Below are 20,763 nucleotides of genomic sequence, written 5' to 3'. Positions count from 1 at the left end.
AGGCTTAATAAAATAATTAGAAACAAAACTTTGTTGAGTGATTGTTTAGAATCATTGTCACCAAGAGAGTCAGGCAACACACTACTACAGTTATGACTGCCCAAATTTTATTGATCCAGCAAATAATTTGATTCAAAAGTCTTACTTAAATGCACATGTTCATTCCAACAAATGAGAAAAGTAGTTTCCTTTTTGCTCCACTTTTGCTTAATTGTTCCATCAAATCAGTTTTAAGTGCTTTTGATGCAGAAGATACTGGATGAACTTGGCAGGCCAGCCAGGCAGCATCTATGGGAAAAAATACAGTCGACGGGTCTCAGCCCAATCTGCAGATTTTCTCTTCCACTCTCCACTCCCTCCGCACCAACCCTAACCTTGCTATAGAACCCGCTGATAAGGGGGGCGCAGTTGTAGTCTGGTGGACTGACCTCTACCTTGCCGAGGCACAGCGACAACTCGCTGATACCTCCTCTTATTGACCCCTTGACTATGACCCCACTAAGGAGCACCAAGGCCATTGTCTCCCACACCATCACCCACCCTATCAGCTCTGGGGATCTCCCATCCACTGCCACCAACCTCATAGTTCCCACACCCCACACTTCCCGTTTCTACCTCCTACCTAAGATCCACAAACCTGCCTGTCCAGGTAGACCCATTGTTTCAGCTTGCTCCTGCCCCACCAAACTCATTTTTGCATACCTCGACATTGCTTTATCTCCGCTTGTACAATCCCTTCCCACCTATGTTCGTGACACTTATCACGCCCTGAATCTTTTCAATGATTTTAAGTTCCTTGGCCCCCACCGTCTTATCTTCACCATGGATGTCCAGTCCCTATATACCCCCATCCCCCATCAGGAAGGTCTCAAAGCTCTCCGCTTCTTTTTGGATTCCAGACCTAACCAGTTCCCCTCTACCACTCCTCTCCTCCATCTAGCAGAATTAGTCCTTACTCTTAATAATTTCTCCTTGGGTACTCTTAATAATTTCTCCTTTGGCTCCTCCCACTTCCTCCAAACCAAAGGTGTAGCCATGGACACCCGTATGGGTCCCAGCTATGCCTGCCTTTTTGTTGGCTATGTGGAACAGTCCATGTTCCAAGCCTATACCGGTATCTGTCCCCCACTTTTCCTTCGCTACATCGACAACTGCATTGGTGCTGCTTCCTGCATGCATGCTGAGCTCGTTGACTTCATTAACTTTGCCTCCAACTTTCACCCTGCCCGGGTCCAACATATAATTCTCTGTAACTTCCCCCACCTTCAATGGGATCCCACCAATAAACACATCTTTCCCTTCCCCCCGCCTCTGCTTTCCACAGGGATTGCTCCCTATGTGACTCCCTTGTCCATTTGTCCCCCCACCCCATCCCTTCCCACCCATCTCCCTCCTGGCACTTATCCTTGCAAGCGGAACAAGTGCTACACCTGCCCTTACCCTTCCTCCCTCACCACTAGTCAGGGCCCCAGACAGTTCTTCCAGGTGAGGCGACACTTCACCTGTGAGTCGGCTGGTGTGATATACTGCGTCCGGTGCTCCAGATGTGGCCTTCTATATATTGGTGAGACCCGACGCAGACTGGGAGATCGTTTCTCTGAACACCTACGCTCTGTCCACCAGAGAAAGCAGGATCTCCCAGTGGCCACACATTTTAATTCCACATCCCATTCCCATTCTGATATGTCAATCCATGGCCTCCTCTACTGTAAAGATGAAGCCACACTCAGGTTGGAAGAACACCACCTTATGTTCCGTCTGGGTAGCCTTCAACCTGATGGCATGAACATTGATTTCTCTAACTTCAGCTAATGCCCCTCTTCCCCTTCTTGCCCCATTCCCTATTTTATTTATTTATTCATTTATTATTCCCCCCTTTTTTTCTCTCTCTTTCCTCTCACAATTACTCCCTGCCTGCTCTCCATCTTCCTCTGGTGCTCCCCTCCACCTTTCTTTCTCCCGTGTCTCCAGCTTTGTTTCCCTTTAGCCAAAATACTTCCCAGCTCTTAGCTTCATCCCTCCTCTTCCTGTCTTCTCCTATCATTTCCGATCTCCCCCTCCCCCTCCCTCTTTCAAATCTCTTACTACTTCTTCTTTCAGTTAGTCCTGACGAAGGGTCTCAGCCCGAAACGTCGACTGTACCTCTTCCTAGAGATGCTGCCTGGTCTGCTGTGTTCCACCAGCATTTTATGTGTTTTGCTTGAATTTCCAGCATCTGCAGATTTTCTCGTGTTTGGATTTTCTCTTCTTAACTGCTTTTAATGCTATTCATTACAAAACCGTAGGGATGTGATTTCTGAGTGTCTTAAACATGGACAGAAGTGACTTATGGATGACTGTATAAAGGAAATCCGTTTGTTAAGCGAGGATGGCCTATATTCTGAAGAACAGTTAAGGGTGTTATTCCTTTGTCCTTGACAACATTTGTGTCTACAATTGGTTATTATGTTGAAGTTGTATAAGATATTGGTGACGCCAAACTTGGAGTATTGTGTGCAGTTTTGGTCACCTACCTACAGGAAAGATATCAATAAGATTGAAAGAGCGCAGAGAAAATTTACAAGGATGTTGCTGAGACTTGAGGACCTGAGTTATAGGGAAACGCTGAACTGATTAGGACTTTATTCACTGGAGCATAGGAGAATGAGGGGAGATTTAATAGAGGGGTATAGAGAGGGTAACTTCAAGCAAGCTTTTTCCACTAGTTTGTGTGAGATTAGAACTGGAGGTCATAGGTTAAAGGTGAAAGGTAAAATATTTAAGGGGAACCTGAGAGGGAACTACCTCATTTAGAGGGTGATAAGATTGTGGAACAAGCTGCCAGCGGAAGTGGTGGATGTGGGTTCAACTGCAACAGTTAAGAAAAGTTTGGAATACATGGATGGGAGGGGTACAGAAGGCTATGATCCAGGTGCAGGTTGATGGGACTAGACAGAATAACAATTCAGCATGAACAGGATGGGCTGAAAGAGCTGTATTGCTCTATTATGCTATTATCACTTTGCTATTTGTGGGAGTTTACTATGGAAAGTTGGGATGCTGGGCTTCCTGTTACAACTCTCCAAAAATAGTTCATTGGGATATGAAGGTACCAGAAGTTGCAAGACTCCTGTTCTTTACCAGTCTGAAGTTTTTTAAAGTGAATCATGAAGAGGTATATCTATGACTAAGGCTCTCAAAATTATAGAAGGGCAAAGAAAAAGCATGGTTATACATCAGGTTCTTCGTGTTCTCCTAACTCGAGATCTTCCTATCGCCTACAAGCCCTGAGCTGTTCATTGGACCACCCTCATCTCCTTTGAAAAACGTGGCCTCACAGCAATGATCCTACATGTTGATTGGTTAGTTGTTCATGACCTTATGATAATTTCTCGTTAATGTGCTATGCACAGCCAAAATGTCCAATCATCAGGACTTCCTCCAACTGGGAAAGATCAACAAACACTACACAACCAATCAAATGCAAGCCATCAGAAACTCAAATCCTGAAGGCTCTACTGTTTGGAAGTCAAGCTAATTCTTATTTAAGCCCAGTTTTATGGCCAGTAGTCTAATGTTCTACAGACTGAGAGTTAAATTTCTTATGGATCTATCTGGCATGGAGCCATTTGAAGTTTGACAATTCCTTTACTGTGCATCTGCAGAAGCTGTTGATACTCTAATGGCATGGAGTGAATATCAGGCTTGGGGAGCTGATTGTCAAAGTAGTGATGTGAGACAGCCTGCCCATCTACGTTTTCCTTAAAGGGCCAAAACCCATAAATCAGCACTTGTTTACAAAGCTCTAGTGCCATGCTTGTGACCATTATGCCAGTGGAGAGACGGTTTGCTCTTACACCCTTAGAACGCCAGAATTCACTCAGATGTTTTAGGTACACAGGATTGAAGAATACCACTTTCTGTTTGGCCTGAAAATCCTGGAGAGTGTAAAGAGCCCTGAAGGAGAGAATTGTGTTCTTGGTGTAGGAGAAGGCAGGCAAGAGAAGGAGAGCGTCATTATAGATGGTCAAGTTGGTGAAAAACGGCCTCCTCCTATCTTGCAGTTCTCCATACCTGTCAAGAGGAAAACACTCATTATTGCCACATTGCCAATCCAAACCCTTCTCCACACCATGTCGCAATTCACTCAAAGCAATAGTTTTGCCAACATTCCCAAGGTCCTCAATTACTGCAATTGACAAGATGATGGGAAGTGAATGAGAAAAGTCCACTATTCCATCATGGCTGATTTATTATCCATCTCAACCCCATTCTCCTGCGTTCTTCCCATAACCTTGACACCCTGATTAATCAATCTCCACCTTAAATATACTCTGTAAAAACTGGCCTGCACTATGGCAAGGAATTCCACAGATTCACACCCTCTGGTTGAAGAAATTTTTCCTCATCTCTGTTCTAAATGGACATCCCTCAATTCTGAGGCTGTGACCTCTGATCCTAAATTCTCCCACTATAGGAAACATCACATCCACTCTGTTGAGGCCTTGCAATATTCAATAGTTTTCAATGAGATACCCCTGATTCTTCTAAACTCCAGTGAATACGGGCCCAGAGCCATCAAATGCTCCTCATATGTTAAGAATTGCATTCTTAGAATCATTCTCGTGAACTTTCCCTGGACCTTCTTCAATGCCAGCACATCTTTTCTGAGATAAGGGGCCCAAAACTGCTCACAATACTCCAAGTGCGGTCTGACCAGTGCCTTATAAAGCCTTATCATTATATCCTTGCGTTTGTATTATAGTCTGCTCCTCCAAGGCTGGTCAGCATTGTCAGGTCTTTCCACGATGGCATGACGGCCAGGGTCATTGAAAACGGCTGCACCTCTGACCCCTTCCTAGTAACTAATAGTGTCAAGCAGGACTGTGGATTCCCAAGCCCCTTTGCACCTCAAACTTTTTAATTTTCTCCCCATTTAGAAAATAGTTCATGCCTTTATTCTTTCTGCCAAGGTGCATGACCATGCATTTCCCTGCACTATATCCCATCTGCCACTTCTTTGCCCATTCCCTCAATATGTTTAAGTCCTTCTGCAGACACCCTGCTTCCTCAACACAACCTGCCCCTCCACCTATCTTCGTATCATCTGCATTTTGGCCACAAAGCCATCAATTCTTTCATCCAAATCACTGACATATAAAATGAAAAGAAGCAGTCCCAATACTGACTCCAAACGAATCCCACTCATCACCGGCAGCCAACCAGAAAAGGCTCCCTTTATTTCCCTTTTTGCCTCCTGCCAGTCAGCCAATCTTCTATCCATCCTCATACCTTTCCTGTAATACCATGGGCTCTTATCCTGTTAAGCACCCTCATGTGCAGCACCACAATCAAGTAAACCAACACAATAAGATAGTAGTTACTCAAACTCATGAGGACTTCTCTATCTATCTATCTATCTATCTATCTATTTATTTATTTATTTATTCATAACACCTGAGTTAGTTTTCTAAGAGGAAAAATGGGCTCCTGCTCTTACAATATCATGATGTGTTGTCCAAGCTCTGGAATCCTCTCCTCCTACACCAGAAAGAGAAGGTACCTGAAACCTGGAAGATGGTCCCTCACCTCTCTGTAATGATGCTTGGGTTTGCCGTCACCAAATTGGTTTTCGTTCCGATATCTTGGGGGAAAACTCCACCCATGGGAGGGAGGTTACACCTAAGAGAAACCATCAGCATTCAATCCAAGAACTCAAAAATGACCTCTTGTTGTTGAAGCACACAGTAGTTATATTGCTTTCAGTGATTCCTGTCAGAAACTGTACTCAACACGATGCAGTGTTACTTAGCAAGGGACTATTGGCAAGAAAACCAGAGATAAAAAACGAACGCAGTCCACCATTTGCCCTTCATTGATCCTCTTGATGAACCTTAGTTTAGAGATATTTTGGAGATGAGTACTTAATTTGAATATAGGGTGGGGTCAACACCAACGATGAGAAGATAAGAGAGAGACACAAGAGACTGAAGGTGTTAGAATTGGCAGCAACAAACAATCTGCTGGAGGAACTCAGTGGATTGAGCAGCATCTATGAGGGAGAAAACACTGAGTTTCTGGAATAATCTCCTCTAATGTATTGAGTTTGATGGTTCTGGGCCTGTACTCACTTGATTTTAGAAGACTGGGGTAGGGGGGAGGTTCTTATTAAAACTACTGAATATTGAAAGGCTTAGTTAGAGTGGACATACAGAAGTTGTTTCCATTATTGGGAGAGTCTATGACAGAGGGTAGTCTCAGAATAGAACAATGTTCTTTAAGAACAAAGATAAGGAAGAATTTATTTAGCTAGAGGGCAGTGCATCTGTGGACAAATGTGGAGGCCAAGTTTACAGGGAAAAGGAAAGGGAATGGGGCTGAGAGGGAAAATAAAATAGCCATGATGGAATGGTGGAGCAGATTCAATGGGTTGAATGGCCTAATTCTGTTCCAATATCCTATGGTCTTATATTCTGTCTGGATGGCATGTACAACAAAAGCTCTTTACTGTCCCTTTGTACATGAGACAATAATAAACCAATTTATTATTGGTTGAATAAATAATCCTTTATTCCACATCATCCTCTGCCACCCAGAAACAGAAAACCTCTCCCAAACAGGTCCTGAGTTTTGAGAATTGGCCTTGATTTTAATACTGAGATTGATTACTCTCAGTCGGAGCTTAATTTTGCTTTGAACAATTTAAGTACACAGACCCTTGTCCCAACTTGGGGTCACAGAGTCAAAGAGCACTACAGAGAACCAGGCCCTTTGGCCTATCAATCCACATCTGGACCATAACCCTCCATGTTTTTATCCAAAATACATGAGTTGTCTTGTTTCCTGCTCAGGGAATCTTTCCGTTACCCCTGTGGTCAAAGATTTTTGTTCATTGCTGTGAAACTTACCGGAACACAAAGTCAGCCTTGTTAATTTCAGCCCCACAACTGCTGTTGGTTAATATCCCACTATTTCCAACAACTGCACATCGCTTGTACTGTTGACTTCTGAGAGACGAGTCCTATAAAGCAAGGGTAAGCCAACAGCTTAAAAAGTTCAAAAGTTCAAAGTAAATTTATATGAAATTACATGTATGCTACCATTTTGGCATCTTCCTCTTTTCTTCTCAGTTCTGAAGAAGGGTCTTGGTCCAAAAAGTCAACTGTTTACTCTTTTCCATAAATGATGCCTGACCTGCTTCACCTATCACATTCCAGCTAGCATCTTTCCCCTCCCTCCACCATTTAATTCTGGCATCTTCCACTTTCCTTCTCAGTCCTGATGAAGGGACTCAGACTGAAGCATTGACTGCTTACTCTTTCCGTAGATCCTGCCTGGTCTCCTGAGTTCCTCCAGCATTTTGTGTGTGTTGCTCTATGTTACCCTGTGATTCATGTTGTTGCAGGCATTTACAAGAAAATAAAGAAATACAATAGAATTTTACAGAGAAACTATACATAAACAAAGGCTAACAAACAACCAATTTGCATTAGAAGACAAACTGTAGAAATTTTAAAAAACTAAGGACATGAGTTGTATGACAATGACATGGTGGGAGGAGCCTAGGAGACAATGGCACCTAACGGCGACTCCTCTGCTTGCATCTTCGGAAACAGCTCTATTTCTATCTTTAATATCTCTTTTCTTCCCTTTCAATGTTCTTTTGAAGACCCTGACCTGGAGTTGCACACTGACTTTGGTACTTTGTGGAAACGGGATCCATTCTCGGGGCCTCATGACCAGCCACTTTTCAATATGCCAAGACGCAGCCTGGAAGACTAGCACGCCTTCAGCGTGCCGGATTTTCGTGGCTCTGGAGGCAGGCGGATTCAAGGTCAGTGCCACCGCCTGATGTGTCGTGGGAGTACACGGAAGATGGAAAACAGTGAGCTGGCTGCTGGCTGTGTGCCCAGAGATCTGAGTTCTTTGGGCACAGAGCTCGGCAAAAGCGACATAACAGACTTTTAACATCGTGAATCAGCGAGTTGTTTTGTTATGTCTCCCCTCCCGCTGTGAAACGGGGACACCTCTTTTTCCCTTATTAGGGAGAGACAGAACCTGTAGTATGTCAAGTTACCAGATGAACGAGTAGTTAAAGGTTTCAAAGATACATTTAACATCAGAGAAATATATACAATATACATCCTGAAATGCTTTGAGGTACTGCAGGTCTGTGTCTTTATCAATGCTTTGCTTCACACTTGAGTGCTTGGTGAGGAGTGCCGATGCTTTTTTACTGGTGGAGGAGGGGGGATTTGGGGGGGGCTTTGGGGTTCAAATATTTAACTGTTATTTATTCTTTGGGGCACACCTCTGTTTTTGTGGATGTTTGCAAAGAAAAAAAATTTCGGGATGTATATTGTATACATTTCTCTGATATTATATGTACCTATGGATACCTGTTAAAACCTATTGTAAAGAGTCTTTGAAAGTGTAACTGTTGGTCATAGAATCAGTTCAGAGTTGAGGTGAGTGAAATTATCCAATCTGATTCAGGAGCCTGATGGTTGTATGGTAATAACTGTTCCTGAACCTGGTGATTTGGGAGCTAAGGCTTCTCCTGCTTGATGGTAGTGGTAAGAAGACGGCATGGTCTCGATGGATAAAGAAGACGGACTCACAACGCTCCCTTTCTGAACTAAGGGCCTGTGCAGTTCAGTAATCTCAAGGGGAGGTGGGTGAACGTAACTTGGTGACCTGGGTAGCAGAGTTTTAATAAGGTTAGAATGAAAATGTATCTGCAACAACGCACACTTTCTGACCCTATTATGTAAGTAAAGCAAACAATTCAACACCAATTGCAGCGTGAGAGGATATTACAGGTGCTTAGTCAAGGAGGAAGAAGTGTAAAAATGAAAAGGTTTATGAGAAAACTTAAGATCTGAGGATCCTGACCAGTTTCCAGAGATGGAGCAATTAATGCAGGTCAGATTTGGAGGAAACCAAATGTTTCGTAAGGAGGAGCTACAGAAGCTTTAGACCCCATACCACCATGTTCAGGAACAGTTACTACCCTGGTATCTTGAATGCTATCACGGTTTACAAAGTAAAACCCTGTGACAACAATGTTTTGCTCCCAGATGAGCTTGATGTCTTTATGCCCGTTTTGACCAACAAAACATGGAGGCACCTTCACGAACTCCCACAGCCACTGATGACCTTCTGATTTCAATCTCAGACTGACGTGAAAGCATCCTTCAGGAGGGTGAACCCACGGAAAGCACCTGGACCAGACAGTGTACCTGGCTAAGTACTGAAGACCTGTGCTAATCAACTGGATGGAATATTTACTGATATTTTTAACCTCTTACTTTGGCATTCTGTGGTACCCACCCTGCTTTAATTAGGCTTCAATTATATCAGTGCTCAGGAAGATAATGGTATCTTGCTTCAATGACTATCGTCCAGAAGCACTTAGATTCCCAGTGATGAAGTGCTTTGAGAGGTTGGTGATGAAGCATCTCAACTCCTGCAACCTGAATCTGCTCCAGATTGGCTACCATCAGAACAGGTCAACAGCAGATGCTATTTTATTGACTCTTCACTCAACCCTGAACACCTAGGCAGTGAAACTTCTCTTTTTCCAATATTTTTATTATTAATTTTACATATAAGAATACAGAGTACAAGAAAAAAAAATCAATACATTATACTAAATCACATATAAAGACCCCTTACCCTATATTCATACAGATTAATTAATTTGTAACATTGAAATATAGTAATTTTATTATATATAAAAAAATTCTAACCCAATACCAAGACTGAAGCTGATTAGTAAAGAAAAAAAGGAAAAAAACTTATTAGTCATCATCTGTGATTTAACAGCAAATCAAAGGTTTTGAAAATAATTCAAAAAAGGCCCCCACAATGTTTGAGAGTCTTGGCTAGATTTTGAGATTGAACAATCGAAACATGACATCACATTACATAACCATTGGGCGTGAATAGGAGGGGTCACATCTTTCCATTTAAGCAAGAGCGTCCTTCTGGCCATAGGAGAAATAAAAGCCAAAATGAGCAAGTCAGATGACTCCAAAATAATATCCTTTCCTCCAACAATACCAAATAAAGTGGTCAAAGGATTAGGCTTAAAGTTTACTTTAAAAAGTATCGAGAAAGTTTGAAATACTTCTTTTCAATATTTTCCAAGACTCGGACATGTCCAAAACATATGAATGAGTGAAGCTTCTCCATTATTACATTTATCACAATACGGAGATATATCTAAATAAACATGAGACAACTTATCCTTGGTCATATGGGCTCTATGGACCACTTTAAATTGTAGGAGAGAGTGGCAGGCACATAATGATGAAGTGTTAACCAATTTAAAAATTTGATTTCAAGCTTCCTCAGAAATTGAAGTCTGTAAATCTTGTTCCCAAAGATTTTTAATTTTATCTAAAGGAACACTTCTCATTCCCAGCAGCATATTATAAATATTAGATATAGATCCATTATAAAAAGGTTTCAAATTAAAAATTACATATAGTAGATTCTTATCAGGACTTTTAGGAAATATACTTATTTGAGACCATAAAAAATATTTGTAGGCATCCAAAAAATGAGTTTTGGGGAAACTATATTTAGTTGACAGTTGTTCAAATGAAAAGAGACTTACCTCTACAAACAAGTCCTGAAAGCATTTAATACCTAATGTATCCCATTCTTTAAAAGCCGCATCAATCATAGAGGGTTTAAAAAATTTTTTTTTATAAACGGGACTTGAAAGAGAAAATCTCAATAAGCCAAAATATTTTTGGAATTGTATCCAAATTCTCAAAGTGTGTTTAACTACCAGATTATTAGTTAACTTACTCAGAGACAAAGGGAGTGAGGATCAAAGAAGAGAAATAATAGAAAATTTATTAACAGAGTTAGCTTCTAAAAAAACCCACATCGGGCAATCCTCACGATCTATGTAATATAACCAGAATGTAAGATTCCTTATATTAACTGCCCAATAATAAAATCTAAAGTTTGGTAAGGCTAATCCTCCATTCTTCTTATCTTTCTGAAGATGAATTTTATTTAATCTAGAATGCTTATTCTTCCATATATAAGAAGATATAATAAGAGTCAAGAGAATCAAAGAAAGATTTGGGAATACAAACAGGCAATGCCTGAAAAAGATATATAAATTTAAGTAATATATTCATTTTAATTGAGTTAATTCAGCCAATTAGCAATAATGAAAGAGGTGACCAATTTGATAGTATCCTTTCTACGTGATTCAATAGGATAAGAAAATTTTCTTTAAATAGATGCTTATAGTTTTTAGTAATTGTTACACCAAAGTAGGTTATTTGGTTTCTTACAATTTTAAAAAGAAGATTAGAATTTGTTGGTATCAAATTGTTCAAAGGGAAAAGTTCACTTTTATATAGGTTTAATTTATAACCTGAGAACTAGCTAAAACAGGAGAGTAAAGAAAGCACATGGGGTAATGAAGTCTCAACATTAGAAATAAATAGCAGCAGATCATCAGCGTACAGAGAGACTTTATGAATAGTGTCTCTCCTTAAAATACTGGTGATATCATTAGATTCTCGAAAGGCAATGGCTAAGGGTTCTAAGGCCAGATCAAAAAGCAAAGGGCTCAATGGACAGCCTTGTCCAGTGCCATGTTGAACCTTAAATGGTTTGAAATTATGGGAATTAGTGATAACCCTAGCGGAAGGAGCTAAATAAAGTAATTTAATCCATTGAATGAAAACGGGTCCAAAATTGAATTTTTCTAAAGTTTTAAATAAAATAATTCCATTCAACTCTGTCGAAAGCTTTCTCAGCATCTAGGGATACCACATATTCCGATATCATGTTAGAAGGAAAATAAATAACATTTAATAACTGACGAATATTAAAGTAAGAATATCGATTTTTGATAAATCCAGTTTGGTTATTGGAAATGACAGATGGTAAAATATTTTCAATCCCATGGGCCATAACTTTAGATAGGATCTTAGTATCAACAATAAGTAAATAAATTGGTCTATAAGAAGAGCATTCAGTTGGATCCTTATTCTTTTTAAGGATAAGCGAATGGAAGCCTCATAAAAAGATTGAGGGAGTCTGCCCGACTTAAATGAATCCGAAGAAACTGAACATAAGTAAGGTATAAGCAGTGAGATAAAGGTCTTGTAAAATTCTCCAGAAAATCCATCTGGACCCAGAGCTTTCCTCAAAGGTAATGAGTGCACGGCCTCGACAATTTCCTCAAAAGAAATAGGTTGTTCCAATAACTTTCTGTTGTCGGCAGAAATTGTAGGAATGTTTAGTTGGCCTAAAAAATTGTTCATTACAGTGTTATCCTTAGAAGATTCAGAACTGTAGAGTTTAGAGTAAAATTCTCTAAAAGTATCATTTATTTCTAAATAATCAGTTGCCCAATCACCATTAGCTTTGCATATTTCTTTAATCAGCTGTTAGCTATGAAGGTTTTTAATTTGATCAGCCAATAATTTACCTGTTTTATCTCCATGAGTATAAAATTGACTTTTATCTTTTAGGAGTGGGGTTTCAATTGGATAGGTTAAAAGGAGATCACATTTAGTTTTAGTTTCAACACATCTTTAATATAAGGCAGGCTCTGGAGCCAAGGCATACTCTTGGTCTAATTGTTTCAGCTGATTAGCGAAATACTTCTCTCCTTATTAGCTTTTTTCCTAATACTTGCAGTATAAGAAATAATTTGTCCTCTAATATACGCCTTAAAGGCATCCCATCTGATAAGACTAGAAGTCTCCTCTAATGTATCCTCTTCAAAAAAAGAGTAATTTGTCTTTCCTTTCTTTCTTTCTTTTTAAATCTTTTTATTGAACAAGTATACAAAAAGGTAAGCCATATAGGCACTAATACACTGTTAGAATATAATAAAATTACAGGAGATATTAATACAAAAAAAATACAAACAATGTAATTTAAACATAACATACCAAGGTAACATAACAGTATACTAATTTTTATATATATCAATAGAGAAAAGGGAAAAAAACCCCAAAAAAAAACCCACCGTGCAACTAACTAAAAGCAAAGCAAAGCAATGGGCTAACTTGAAACCAAACAGAGTTAAAAAACTTAAAATCACGTCCTCAATCCCGACCTCCATTAAAAACAGTAAAACAAAACAAGAAGGGTATATATTACATTAAATGAAAATATTGAATAAAAGATCTCCAGGTCTGTTCAAATTTAAATGAAGAGTCATAAAGATTGCTTCTAATTTTCTCCAAATTCAAGCATAATATCATCTGAGAAAACCAAAAAAAGGTAGTTGGAGCATTAGTCTCTTTCCAATGTTGTAAAATACATCTTTTCGCCATTAAAGTAAGAAATGCAATCATTCTACGGGCTGAAGGAGAGAGATTACTGGAAATTTTAGGTAGTCCAAAGATAGCAGTAATAGGGTGGGAAGAGATATCTATACTCAATACCTTGGAAATAATATTAAAAATGTCTCTCCAAAAAGTTTCCAGAGTAGGACAAGACCAAAACATATGAGTTAAAGAAGCTATCTGCCCCGGACATCTATCACAAAAAGGATTAATATGAGAATAAAAGCGAGCTAATTTATCTTTGGACATATGTGCTCTATGAGCAACTTTAAATTGAATTAGGGAATGTTTAGCACAGATAGAGGAAGTATTGACTAATTGTAAAATCTGCCCCCAGTCATCCACGGAAATAATAGATCCCAATTCTTGTTCCCAATCTGACCTAATCTTATCAAATGGAGCTTTCCTAAGTTTCATAATAATAATATAAATAATAGCCGATGCACCTTTCTGACATGGATTAAGGTTAATTATAGTATCTAAAATATATGTAGGAGGAAGCATTGGAAAGGAAGAAAGTATGGTACTTAGGAAATTTCTAACTTGTAGATATCTAAAAAAATGTATTCTTGATAAATTATATTTATTAGATAATTGTTCAAAAGACATAAGGGAACCATCTAAAAATAAATCCAAAAACCGTGAAATACCCTTAGTCTTTCAAATTTGAAAAGCACGATCCGTAAAAGAGGGAGGAAAAAATATGTTACCTAAAATAGGAATCGCCAGCCCAAATTGGTTAAGATCAAAAAATTTTCTGACTTGAAACCAAATACGTAAGGTATATTTAACTATCGGGTTAGACACCTGTTTAAGGCGTTTCAAATCAAAAGGAAGAGAGGAACCTAAAATAGAGCCATGTGTATAGCCCTGAACAGATTGTAATTCCAATGCTACCCATTTAGGAATGGATAGTATATCCTGGTCAAGTAACCAAAATTTCATATGTCGAATATTAATTGCCCAATAATAAAATCTAAAATTAGGTAATGCTAAGCCTCCATCTCTCTTAGCTTTCTGTAAATGTATTTTACCCAGTCTCGGGTTTTTATTTTGCCAAATAAATGAAGAAATTTTGGAGTCAACTTTATCAAAAAAAGATTTTGGAACAAAAATTGGTAATGCCTGAAATATATATAAAAATTTTGGCAAAAAAAACATCTTAACTGCATTAATACGACCAATCAAAGTTAAATATAAAGGAAACCATTTAGATGAAAGTTGAATAATATGATCAATTAAAGGTAAAAAGTTAATCTTAAATAAATCTTTGTATTTACAAGTAATTTTAATCCCAAGATATGAAAAATAATTATTAATCAATTTAAAAGGAAAGTTATGATATAAGGGAAATTGTTTATTAATCGGGAAAAGTTCACTCTTACTAAGATTTAATTTATAACCTGAAAAAAGACCAAATTGTGCTAATAGCTCTAAAACAGCAGGGATGGATTTTTGGGGATTAGAAATATATAAAAGTAAATCATCAGCATAGAGTGATATTTTATGGGACTTTAAGCCCCGAGTTATCCCAGTAATATTTGGAGATTCTCGAATGGCAATTGCAAGAGGTTCTAAGGCAATATCAAATAATAAAGGACTAAGAGGACACCCTTGTCGAGTACCTCGAAAAAGAGGGAAAAAAGGTGAGCTTAAAGAGTTAGTACGGACCGAGGCCACAGGAGAATGATATAACAATTTAATCCAGGATATAAATTTCGAGCTAAAATTAAACATTTCAAGCACCTTAAATAAATAAGACCATTCTACTCTATCAAAAGCTTTCTCAGCATCTAAAGAGATAACACCCTCAGGAACATTTTGTGAGGGGGTATAAACAATATTTAACAGTGTGCGAATGTTATAAAAAGAGTAACGACCTTTAATAAAACCCGTTTGGTCTTCCGAAATAATAAAAGGAAGTACTTTTTCTAATTTATTTGCTAATAACTTAGAAAAAACTTTAGAATCAACATTTAATAAGGATATTGGTCTATAAGATGCACATTGAGCAAGATCTTTATCCTTCTTTAATATTAGAGAGATTGACGCTCTATTGAAAGATTCAGGAAGTTTACCAAGTTTTAATGAAGCCTCAAAAACCCTACCGAGCCAAGGGATTAATGAAGATGCAAAACATTTATAAAGTTCTACAGTAAACCCATCAGGGCCAGGAGCTTTCCCCAAATTCATAGAGAAAATTACATTCTTAATCTCATCCGTGGTAATGGAAGTATCTAACATAGAAGACATATCCTGTGAAATCTCAGGGAAGTCTAGATTATCTAAAAAATCATTCATATATTTAGAATCTCGAGGAGACTCTGATTGATATAAGGAAGAATAAAAATCACAGAAAGTTTGATTAATCCCCACATGGTCAAGTATCAGTCGATCATTTTGGTTATAAATCTGATTAATTTGAGATTTAGCATAATTAGACTTCAGTTGATTAGCCAACAGTTTACCAATTTTGTCACTGTGTACATAAAATTCACTTCTTGTTTTCTTTAATTGGTTTACAATCGAGGACGAAAGTAATAAACTGTGTTCCATTTGAAGTTCAGTTCTTTGTTTATATAACTCCTCAGAAGGAACCATAGCATATTTCTTATCAATTTCCTTAATCTTGTCCACGATTACCAACTCCTGCTGCTTCAGCTTCTTCCTCAAAGCAGCAGAATACGAAATAATCTGACCACGAATATAAGCTTTAAAAGTATCCCAAGGAATGTTCACAGAAATATCCTCTGTATAGTTAATTGTAAAAAAAAGATCAATCTGTTCATTCATAAAGTTAACAAAGTCCGAGTCCTGAAGCAACAACGAATTAAAATGCCACTGTCTATTATTTTGTGTATTGGCCTGAATTTTAATAGAAAGCTTAAGTGGAGCATGATCCGAAATGGTTATAGAGTCATAATCACATTTAATCACTGAAGAAATAAGACTAGAATCAATAAAGAAATAATCAATTCTTGAATAGGAATGGTGAACATGTGAGAAAAAAGAAAAATCTTTTTCCTGAGGATGCAAAAAACGCCAAATGTCCGTCGACCCAGAATCAGAGAGGAATGAATTAATCAAAGTTGCAGATCTATTAGGTAAAGTCCGTAGAGGAGCCGAACGGTCCAAAGCTGGAGATAAACAGGTATTAAGATCTGCGCCCCAGATCAATGAAAACTCATTCAAATTCGGGAACTGATTAAATAATGATTTATAAAACTCCGGACAGTCCATATTAGGAGCATAAACGTTAACCAAAACTACCTTTTTATTAAATAGTAGACCACTAACCAATAGAAATCTACCATTCGGATCAGAAATAATATCATGTTGTATAAAAGTAACTGAGGAGTCTATAAAAATAGAGACGCCTCGAATCTTAGCATTGGAGTTCGAATGAAACTGTTGACCCTTCCAGAATTTAAAAAAACGTAGTCTGTCCCCCCTCCGCACATGGGTCTCTTGTAAAAATAAAATTTGTGCTTTAAGTCTCCGGAACACTTTAAAAACTTTTTTCCTTTTAATAGGATGATTAAGACCATTAGTATTCCAGGAGACAAAATTAATAATAGACTCCATAAACCCTAAAGTCAACCCGCATCAAGGAGGATTGACGATAGGCTCGACCCACGAACTCGGAAAGGGAACAGAACAAATAAGAGATACCGGGAAGAAGAACGCAACCAATACTTCAATAATGTACATAGCCCAAGAAGAAAGAAACTAAAACGTGAAGCCCCTCCCACCACCCCCCACCCCATGACCCCAAGGCTAAATCTAACGCAGACCAGCCCAAAAGAAGCAAGCACTAAAACTACCCCCATGACTTCCGGTATACGCTCCCTAAAAAAAGTGTAAATATAAAAAAAGATCAGCTAATTATAAAACAGTAAGAGAATAAAAAAAGGTAATAAAAAAAGAGGTAGTCTTCCATAAACTTTAAAAAAATCTTTATCAGATAACAAAGTTAAATTAAATCGCCAAAACCTATTTGTTTGAAGAAGATTGGGGAGATTTAAAGATAGGAGCACAGGAGCATCATCTGAGACAGCAATCTCTTTATATTCACAGGATCGAACTGATGGAATCATTTGGCTATCAATAAAAAAAAACCAATCCTGGAATATGTATGATGGACATGAGAGAAAAAACAAATATTCCTTGTCTACTGGATGAAAAAAATGCCAAGCATCAACAATACCACATTTTCTTAAAAAAGATTTATAAACACAGCTGATTTATTTGGTATCATTAGTTTAGAAGATGAATGATCTAAAGCTAGATCTAAGCAACAATTAAAGTCTCCACCCATCACCAATGAGTACAGACTTAGATCTGGCAAAAATGAAAAAAAACACTCAAAGAAACCTGGGTCATCTATATTCGGAGCATACACATTGGCAAATACCATTAGTTTGTTATTTAGTTTCCCTGATACTATAACAAAATGCCCATTAGTATCAGAAATTACTTTATGTTGAACAAAGGGAACTTTATTATCTCTAAGGATCGAAACTTCTCTGGCTTTGCCTTGAAACAAGAAGTGGAAATGAGATCCTCTCAATCGATTAAAAAGGTGTGAATTGTCACACTTACGTACGTGGGTTTCTTGAAGAAAAACAATTGGTACCTTAAGTTTTTTTAATATAGGCAAAAATCTTATTTCTTTTCACAGAGTGATTTAGCCCTTTTCACATTAAAACTATGTAAATTAATACTTTGATCCATTTTAAAACTATTTATAAGAAAGGTTAAAGTAGCAATCAGAGGAATGTATATTAAACCCAAATAATAAACCTAGAGATATATTAGCTAAGCAACAGAATTGACTAGATTCCCAAATCAGCTTCAAGAAAGAAGAGCTCCCCATCCCCTTCCCTCCTCCCAAAGAGAGAAAATCGGTCAAAGAACAACCGGTATCTACCCCCACTGAAAACATCCCCTTAGAAAGCCTGTTGGAACCGCTCCAAAGAAGTCAAGGTTATTTACTGTTCCAACCAAGACTAAATAATATACAGTAAAAAAAACAAGCTTAGACAGGTTTATCAAACAGAAAGAGCAATTATTCATACTGAAAAATATTAAACAGTCATTTTTAATATATAGTATTTGTTTTTGCAAGATTTTTAATCTTATATAATATATGTATACAGTCATTTTTTTGAGTCTAAAAATTCTTGCGCCTGCTCCTTCGTACAAAACTACTTAAATGATCCATCTTCCATTGTAATTCTCAATCAAGCTGGAAAACGAAGAGAAGACTTAAAATTTTGGCTGTATAGCTCCTCCATAACTTTTTTAAACTTAACACGTTCTGCCATAACTTCTGATGAAAAATCTTCAAAAATACGAATCTTCTGACCTTGGTAGTCAATCATACCTTTTCCACGGGCACCCCGAATCAGACGATCCTTTATTTGAAATTCACGGAAACATATAATGACTGATATTGGTTTTGATTTTGAAGTTGATCCGTAGGTAGGTGATCTGTGAGCACGATCAATCAAAGGCAGAGACTTTATAATATCAGGGAATAATTCCTTCAAAAGGTTTGCAAAGAATTCTTTAGGATTATCTCCTTCCATTTGCTCTTTAAGTCCCAAGATTCGTAAGTTGTTTCTCCTACTTCTGTTTTCCAAATCAATAATCTTCTGCCTCAGTATTTTGTTGGACTTGGATTGTTTTTCATACAGCTTTTGCAAATCATCCATTCTCTTGTCCAGTAAAGTAATAACCTCTTCATGTTCCTTTATCTTCTTATCATGCTTGGTTAGAGTTGCTTGCATACCATCTAATTTCCTACCTATTTGTTTAATTTCAGTGCTGATTTGTTGTGAATCAGCCGACGCTTCTTTTCTGAACTGTTGAAACTCCTCAGTAAGCTTTTGAATTGAGCCCGTAATAGCTTCCAAAGCTGCTTTTGTAGTCACAGTAATATAATAACCCGTCTAACAGTAGTATTTCAAAAGGTTGGAGACAAAAGTAAGTAAGTTAGGAGCACCAGCAGAGAGCTGTTACTCCATCAGTGGCCACCAGGCATATCCCCCAAGAGTGAAATTTATACATAAGGATGATCTTCATTGACAGTAGCTCAGCATTCAATACTATCATCCCCTCAAAACTAATCAACAGCTCCAAGAACTTGGCCTCAACACCTCCTTGTGCAATTAGATCCTTGATTTTCTCACTTGCAAACCCTCAGTCAGTTCAAATTGGCAATAACATCTCCTCCACGATCTTCATCAGCACAGGTGCACCGCAAGGCTGTGAGCTTAGTCCCCTGCTCTACTCACTTTATACCTATGACTGTGAGGCTAAGCACAACTCCAATGCCATTCTTAAGCTTGCTGATGACATGACTGTCATTGGCTGACTCAAAGGTGGTGACAAATCAGCATATAGGAGGGAGATTGAAAATCTGAGTGAGTGGTGCCATAACACCAACCCCTCACATGAAGTCAGCAAAACCAAGCAGCCAATCATTGACTACAGGAGGAGGAAACTGGAGGTTTCCTCATCAGGGGATCAGAGGTGGAGAGGTGTTGTCATGTAAAAGGATCGGCCATGGGTCCAACACATGCTGTAATTGCAATTACAAAGAAGGTATGGCAGTGCCTCTGCTCTTAGACGTTTGCAAAGATTCGGCATGTCATCTAAAACTTTGACAAACTTCTATAGATGTATGATGGAGATTATACTAACTGGTTGCATCACAGCCTGGTATGGAAACACCAATGCCCTTGAATGGAAAGGCCTACAAAAAGTAGTGGAAAGGCCCAGTCCATCACAGGTAAAGACCTCCCCACCATTGAGCACATCTACAAGGAGCATCGTCATAGGAAAGCAGCATTCATCATCAAGGGCGCCACCATCAGGGCCATGCTCACTTCTCGCTATTGCCATCAGAAAGGATGTACAGGACCCTTACGTACCACACCACCAGGTTCAGAAACAGTACCCTTCAACCATCAGGTTCCTGAGCTACCCTGCATAACTTCACTCACCCCAACACTGAGCTGATTCCACAACCTATGGACTGACCTTCCAGGACTCTACAACTCATGCTCTCAGTATTATTTATTTATTTAGTTAGTTAGTTATTATTATTATTATTTTACATTATTATTATAATGTAACTCCACTTTTTAAAAAAGGAGGGAGAGAGAAACCGGGGAATTATAGACTGGTTAGCCTAACGTCGGTGGTGGGGAAACTGCTGGAGTCAGTTATCAAGGATGTGATAACAGCACACTTGGAAAGCGGTGAAATGATCGGACAAAGTCAGCATGGATTTGTGAAAGGAAAATCATGTCTGACGAATCTCATAGAATTTTTTGAGGATGTAACTAGTAGAGTGGATAGGGGAGAACCAGTGGATGTGGTATATTTGGATTTTCAAAAGGCTTTTGACAAGGTCCCACACAGGAGATTAGTGTGCAAA

At 38.4% G+C, this 20,763-nt stretch overlaps 1 protein-coding gene across 2 annotated transcripts in view; it reads right to left on the bottom strand.

Annotated features, from left to right (window-relative positions):
• Nucleotides 1–1,391: 1,391 nt before the first annotated feature.
• st8sia6 (ST8 alpha-N-acetyl-neuraminide alpha-2,8-sialyltransferase 6) overlaps nucleotides 1,392–20,763 on the bottom strand; it is a 71,053-nt gene continuing 51,681 nt past the window's right edge. The window contains exons 6-8 of one of the 2 annotated variants that reach the window (XM_072248985.1): nucleotides 6,888–7,000; nucleotides 5,569–5,661; nucleotides 1,392–4,053 (exon numbers count right to left, since the gene is read on the bottom strand). In XM_072248985.1, coding sequence (XP_072105086.1) covers nucleotides 3,582–4,053; nucleotides 5,569–5,661; nucleotides 6,888–7,000 — 678 coding nt within the window. In that variant the 3' untranslated portion in view covers nucleotides 1,392–3,581. The remainder of the gene's footprint in view (nucleotides 4,054–5,568; nucleotides 5,662–6,887; nucleotides 7,001–20,763) is intronic. The other variant, XM_072248986.1, reaches the window with a different exon arrangement.

The sequence above is a fragment of the Mobula birostris genome, chromosome X (genome assembly GCF_030028105.1).
Source record: "Mobula birostris isolate sMobBir1 chromosome X, sMobBir1.hap1, whole genome shotgun sequence".
Taxonomy (NCBI): Eukaryota; Metazoa; Chordata; class Chondrichthyes; order Myliobatiformes; family Myliobatidae; genus Mobula; species Mobula birostris.
This window is presented reverse-complemented; position numbering and strand designations above follow the sequence as displayed.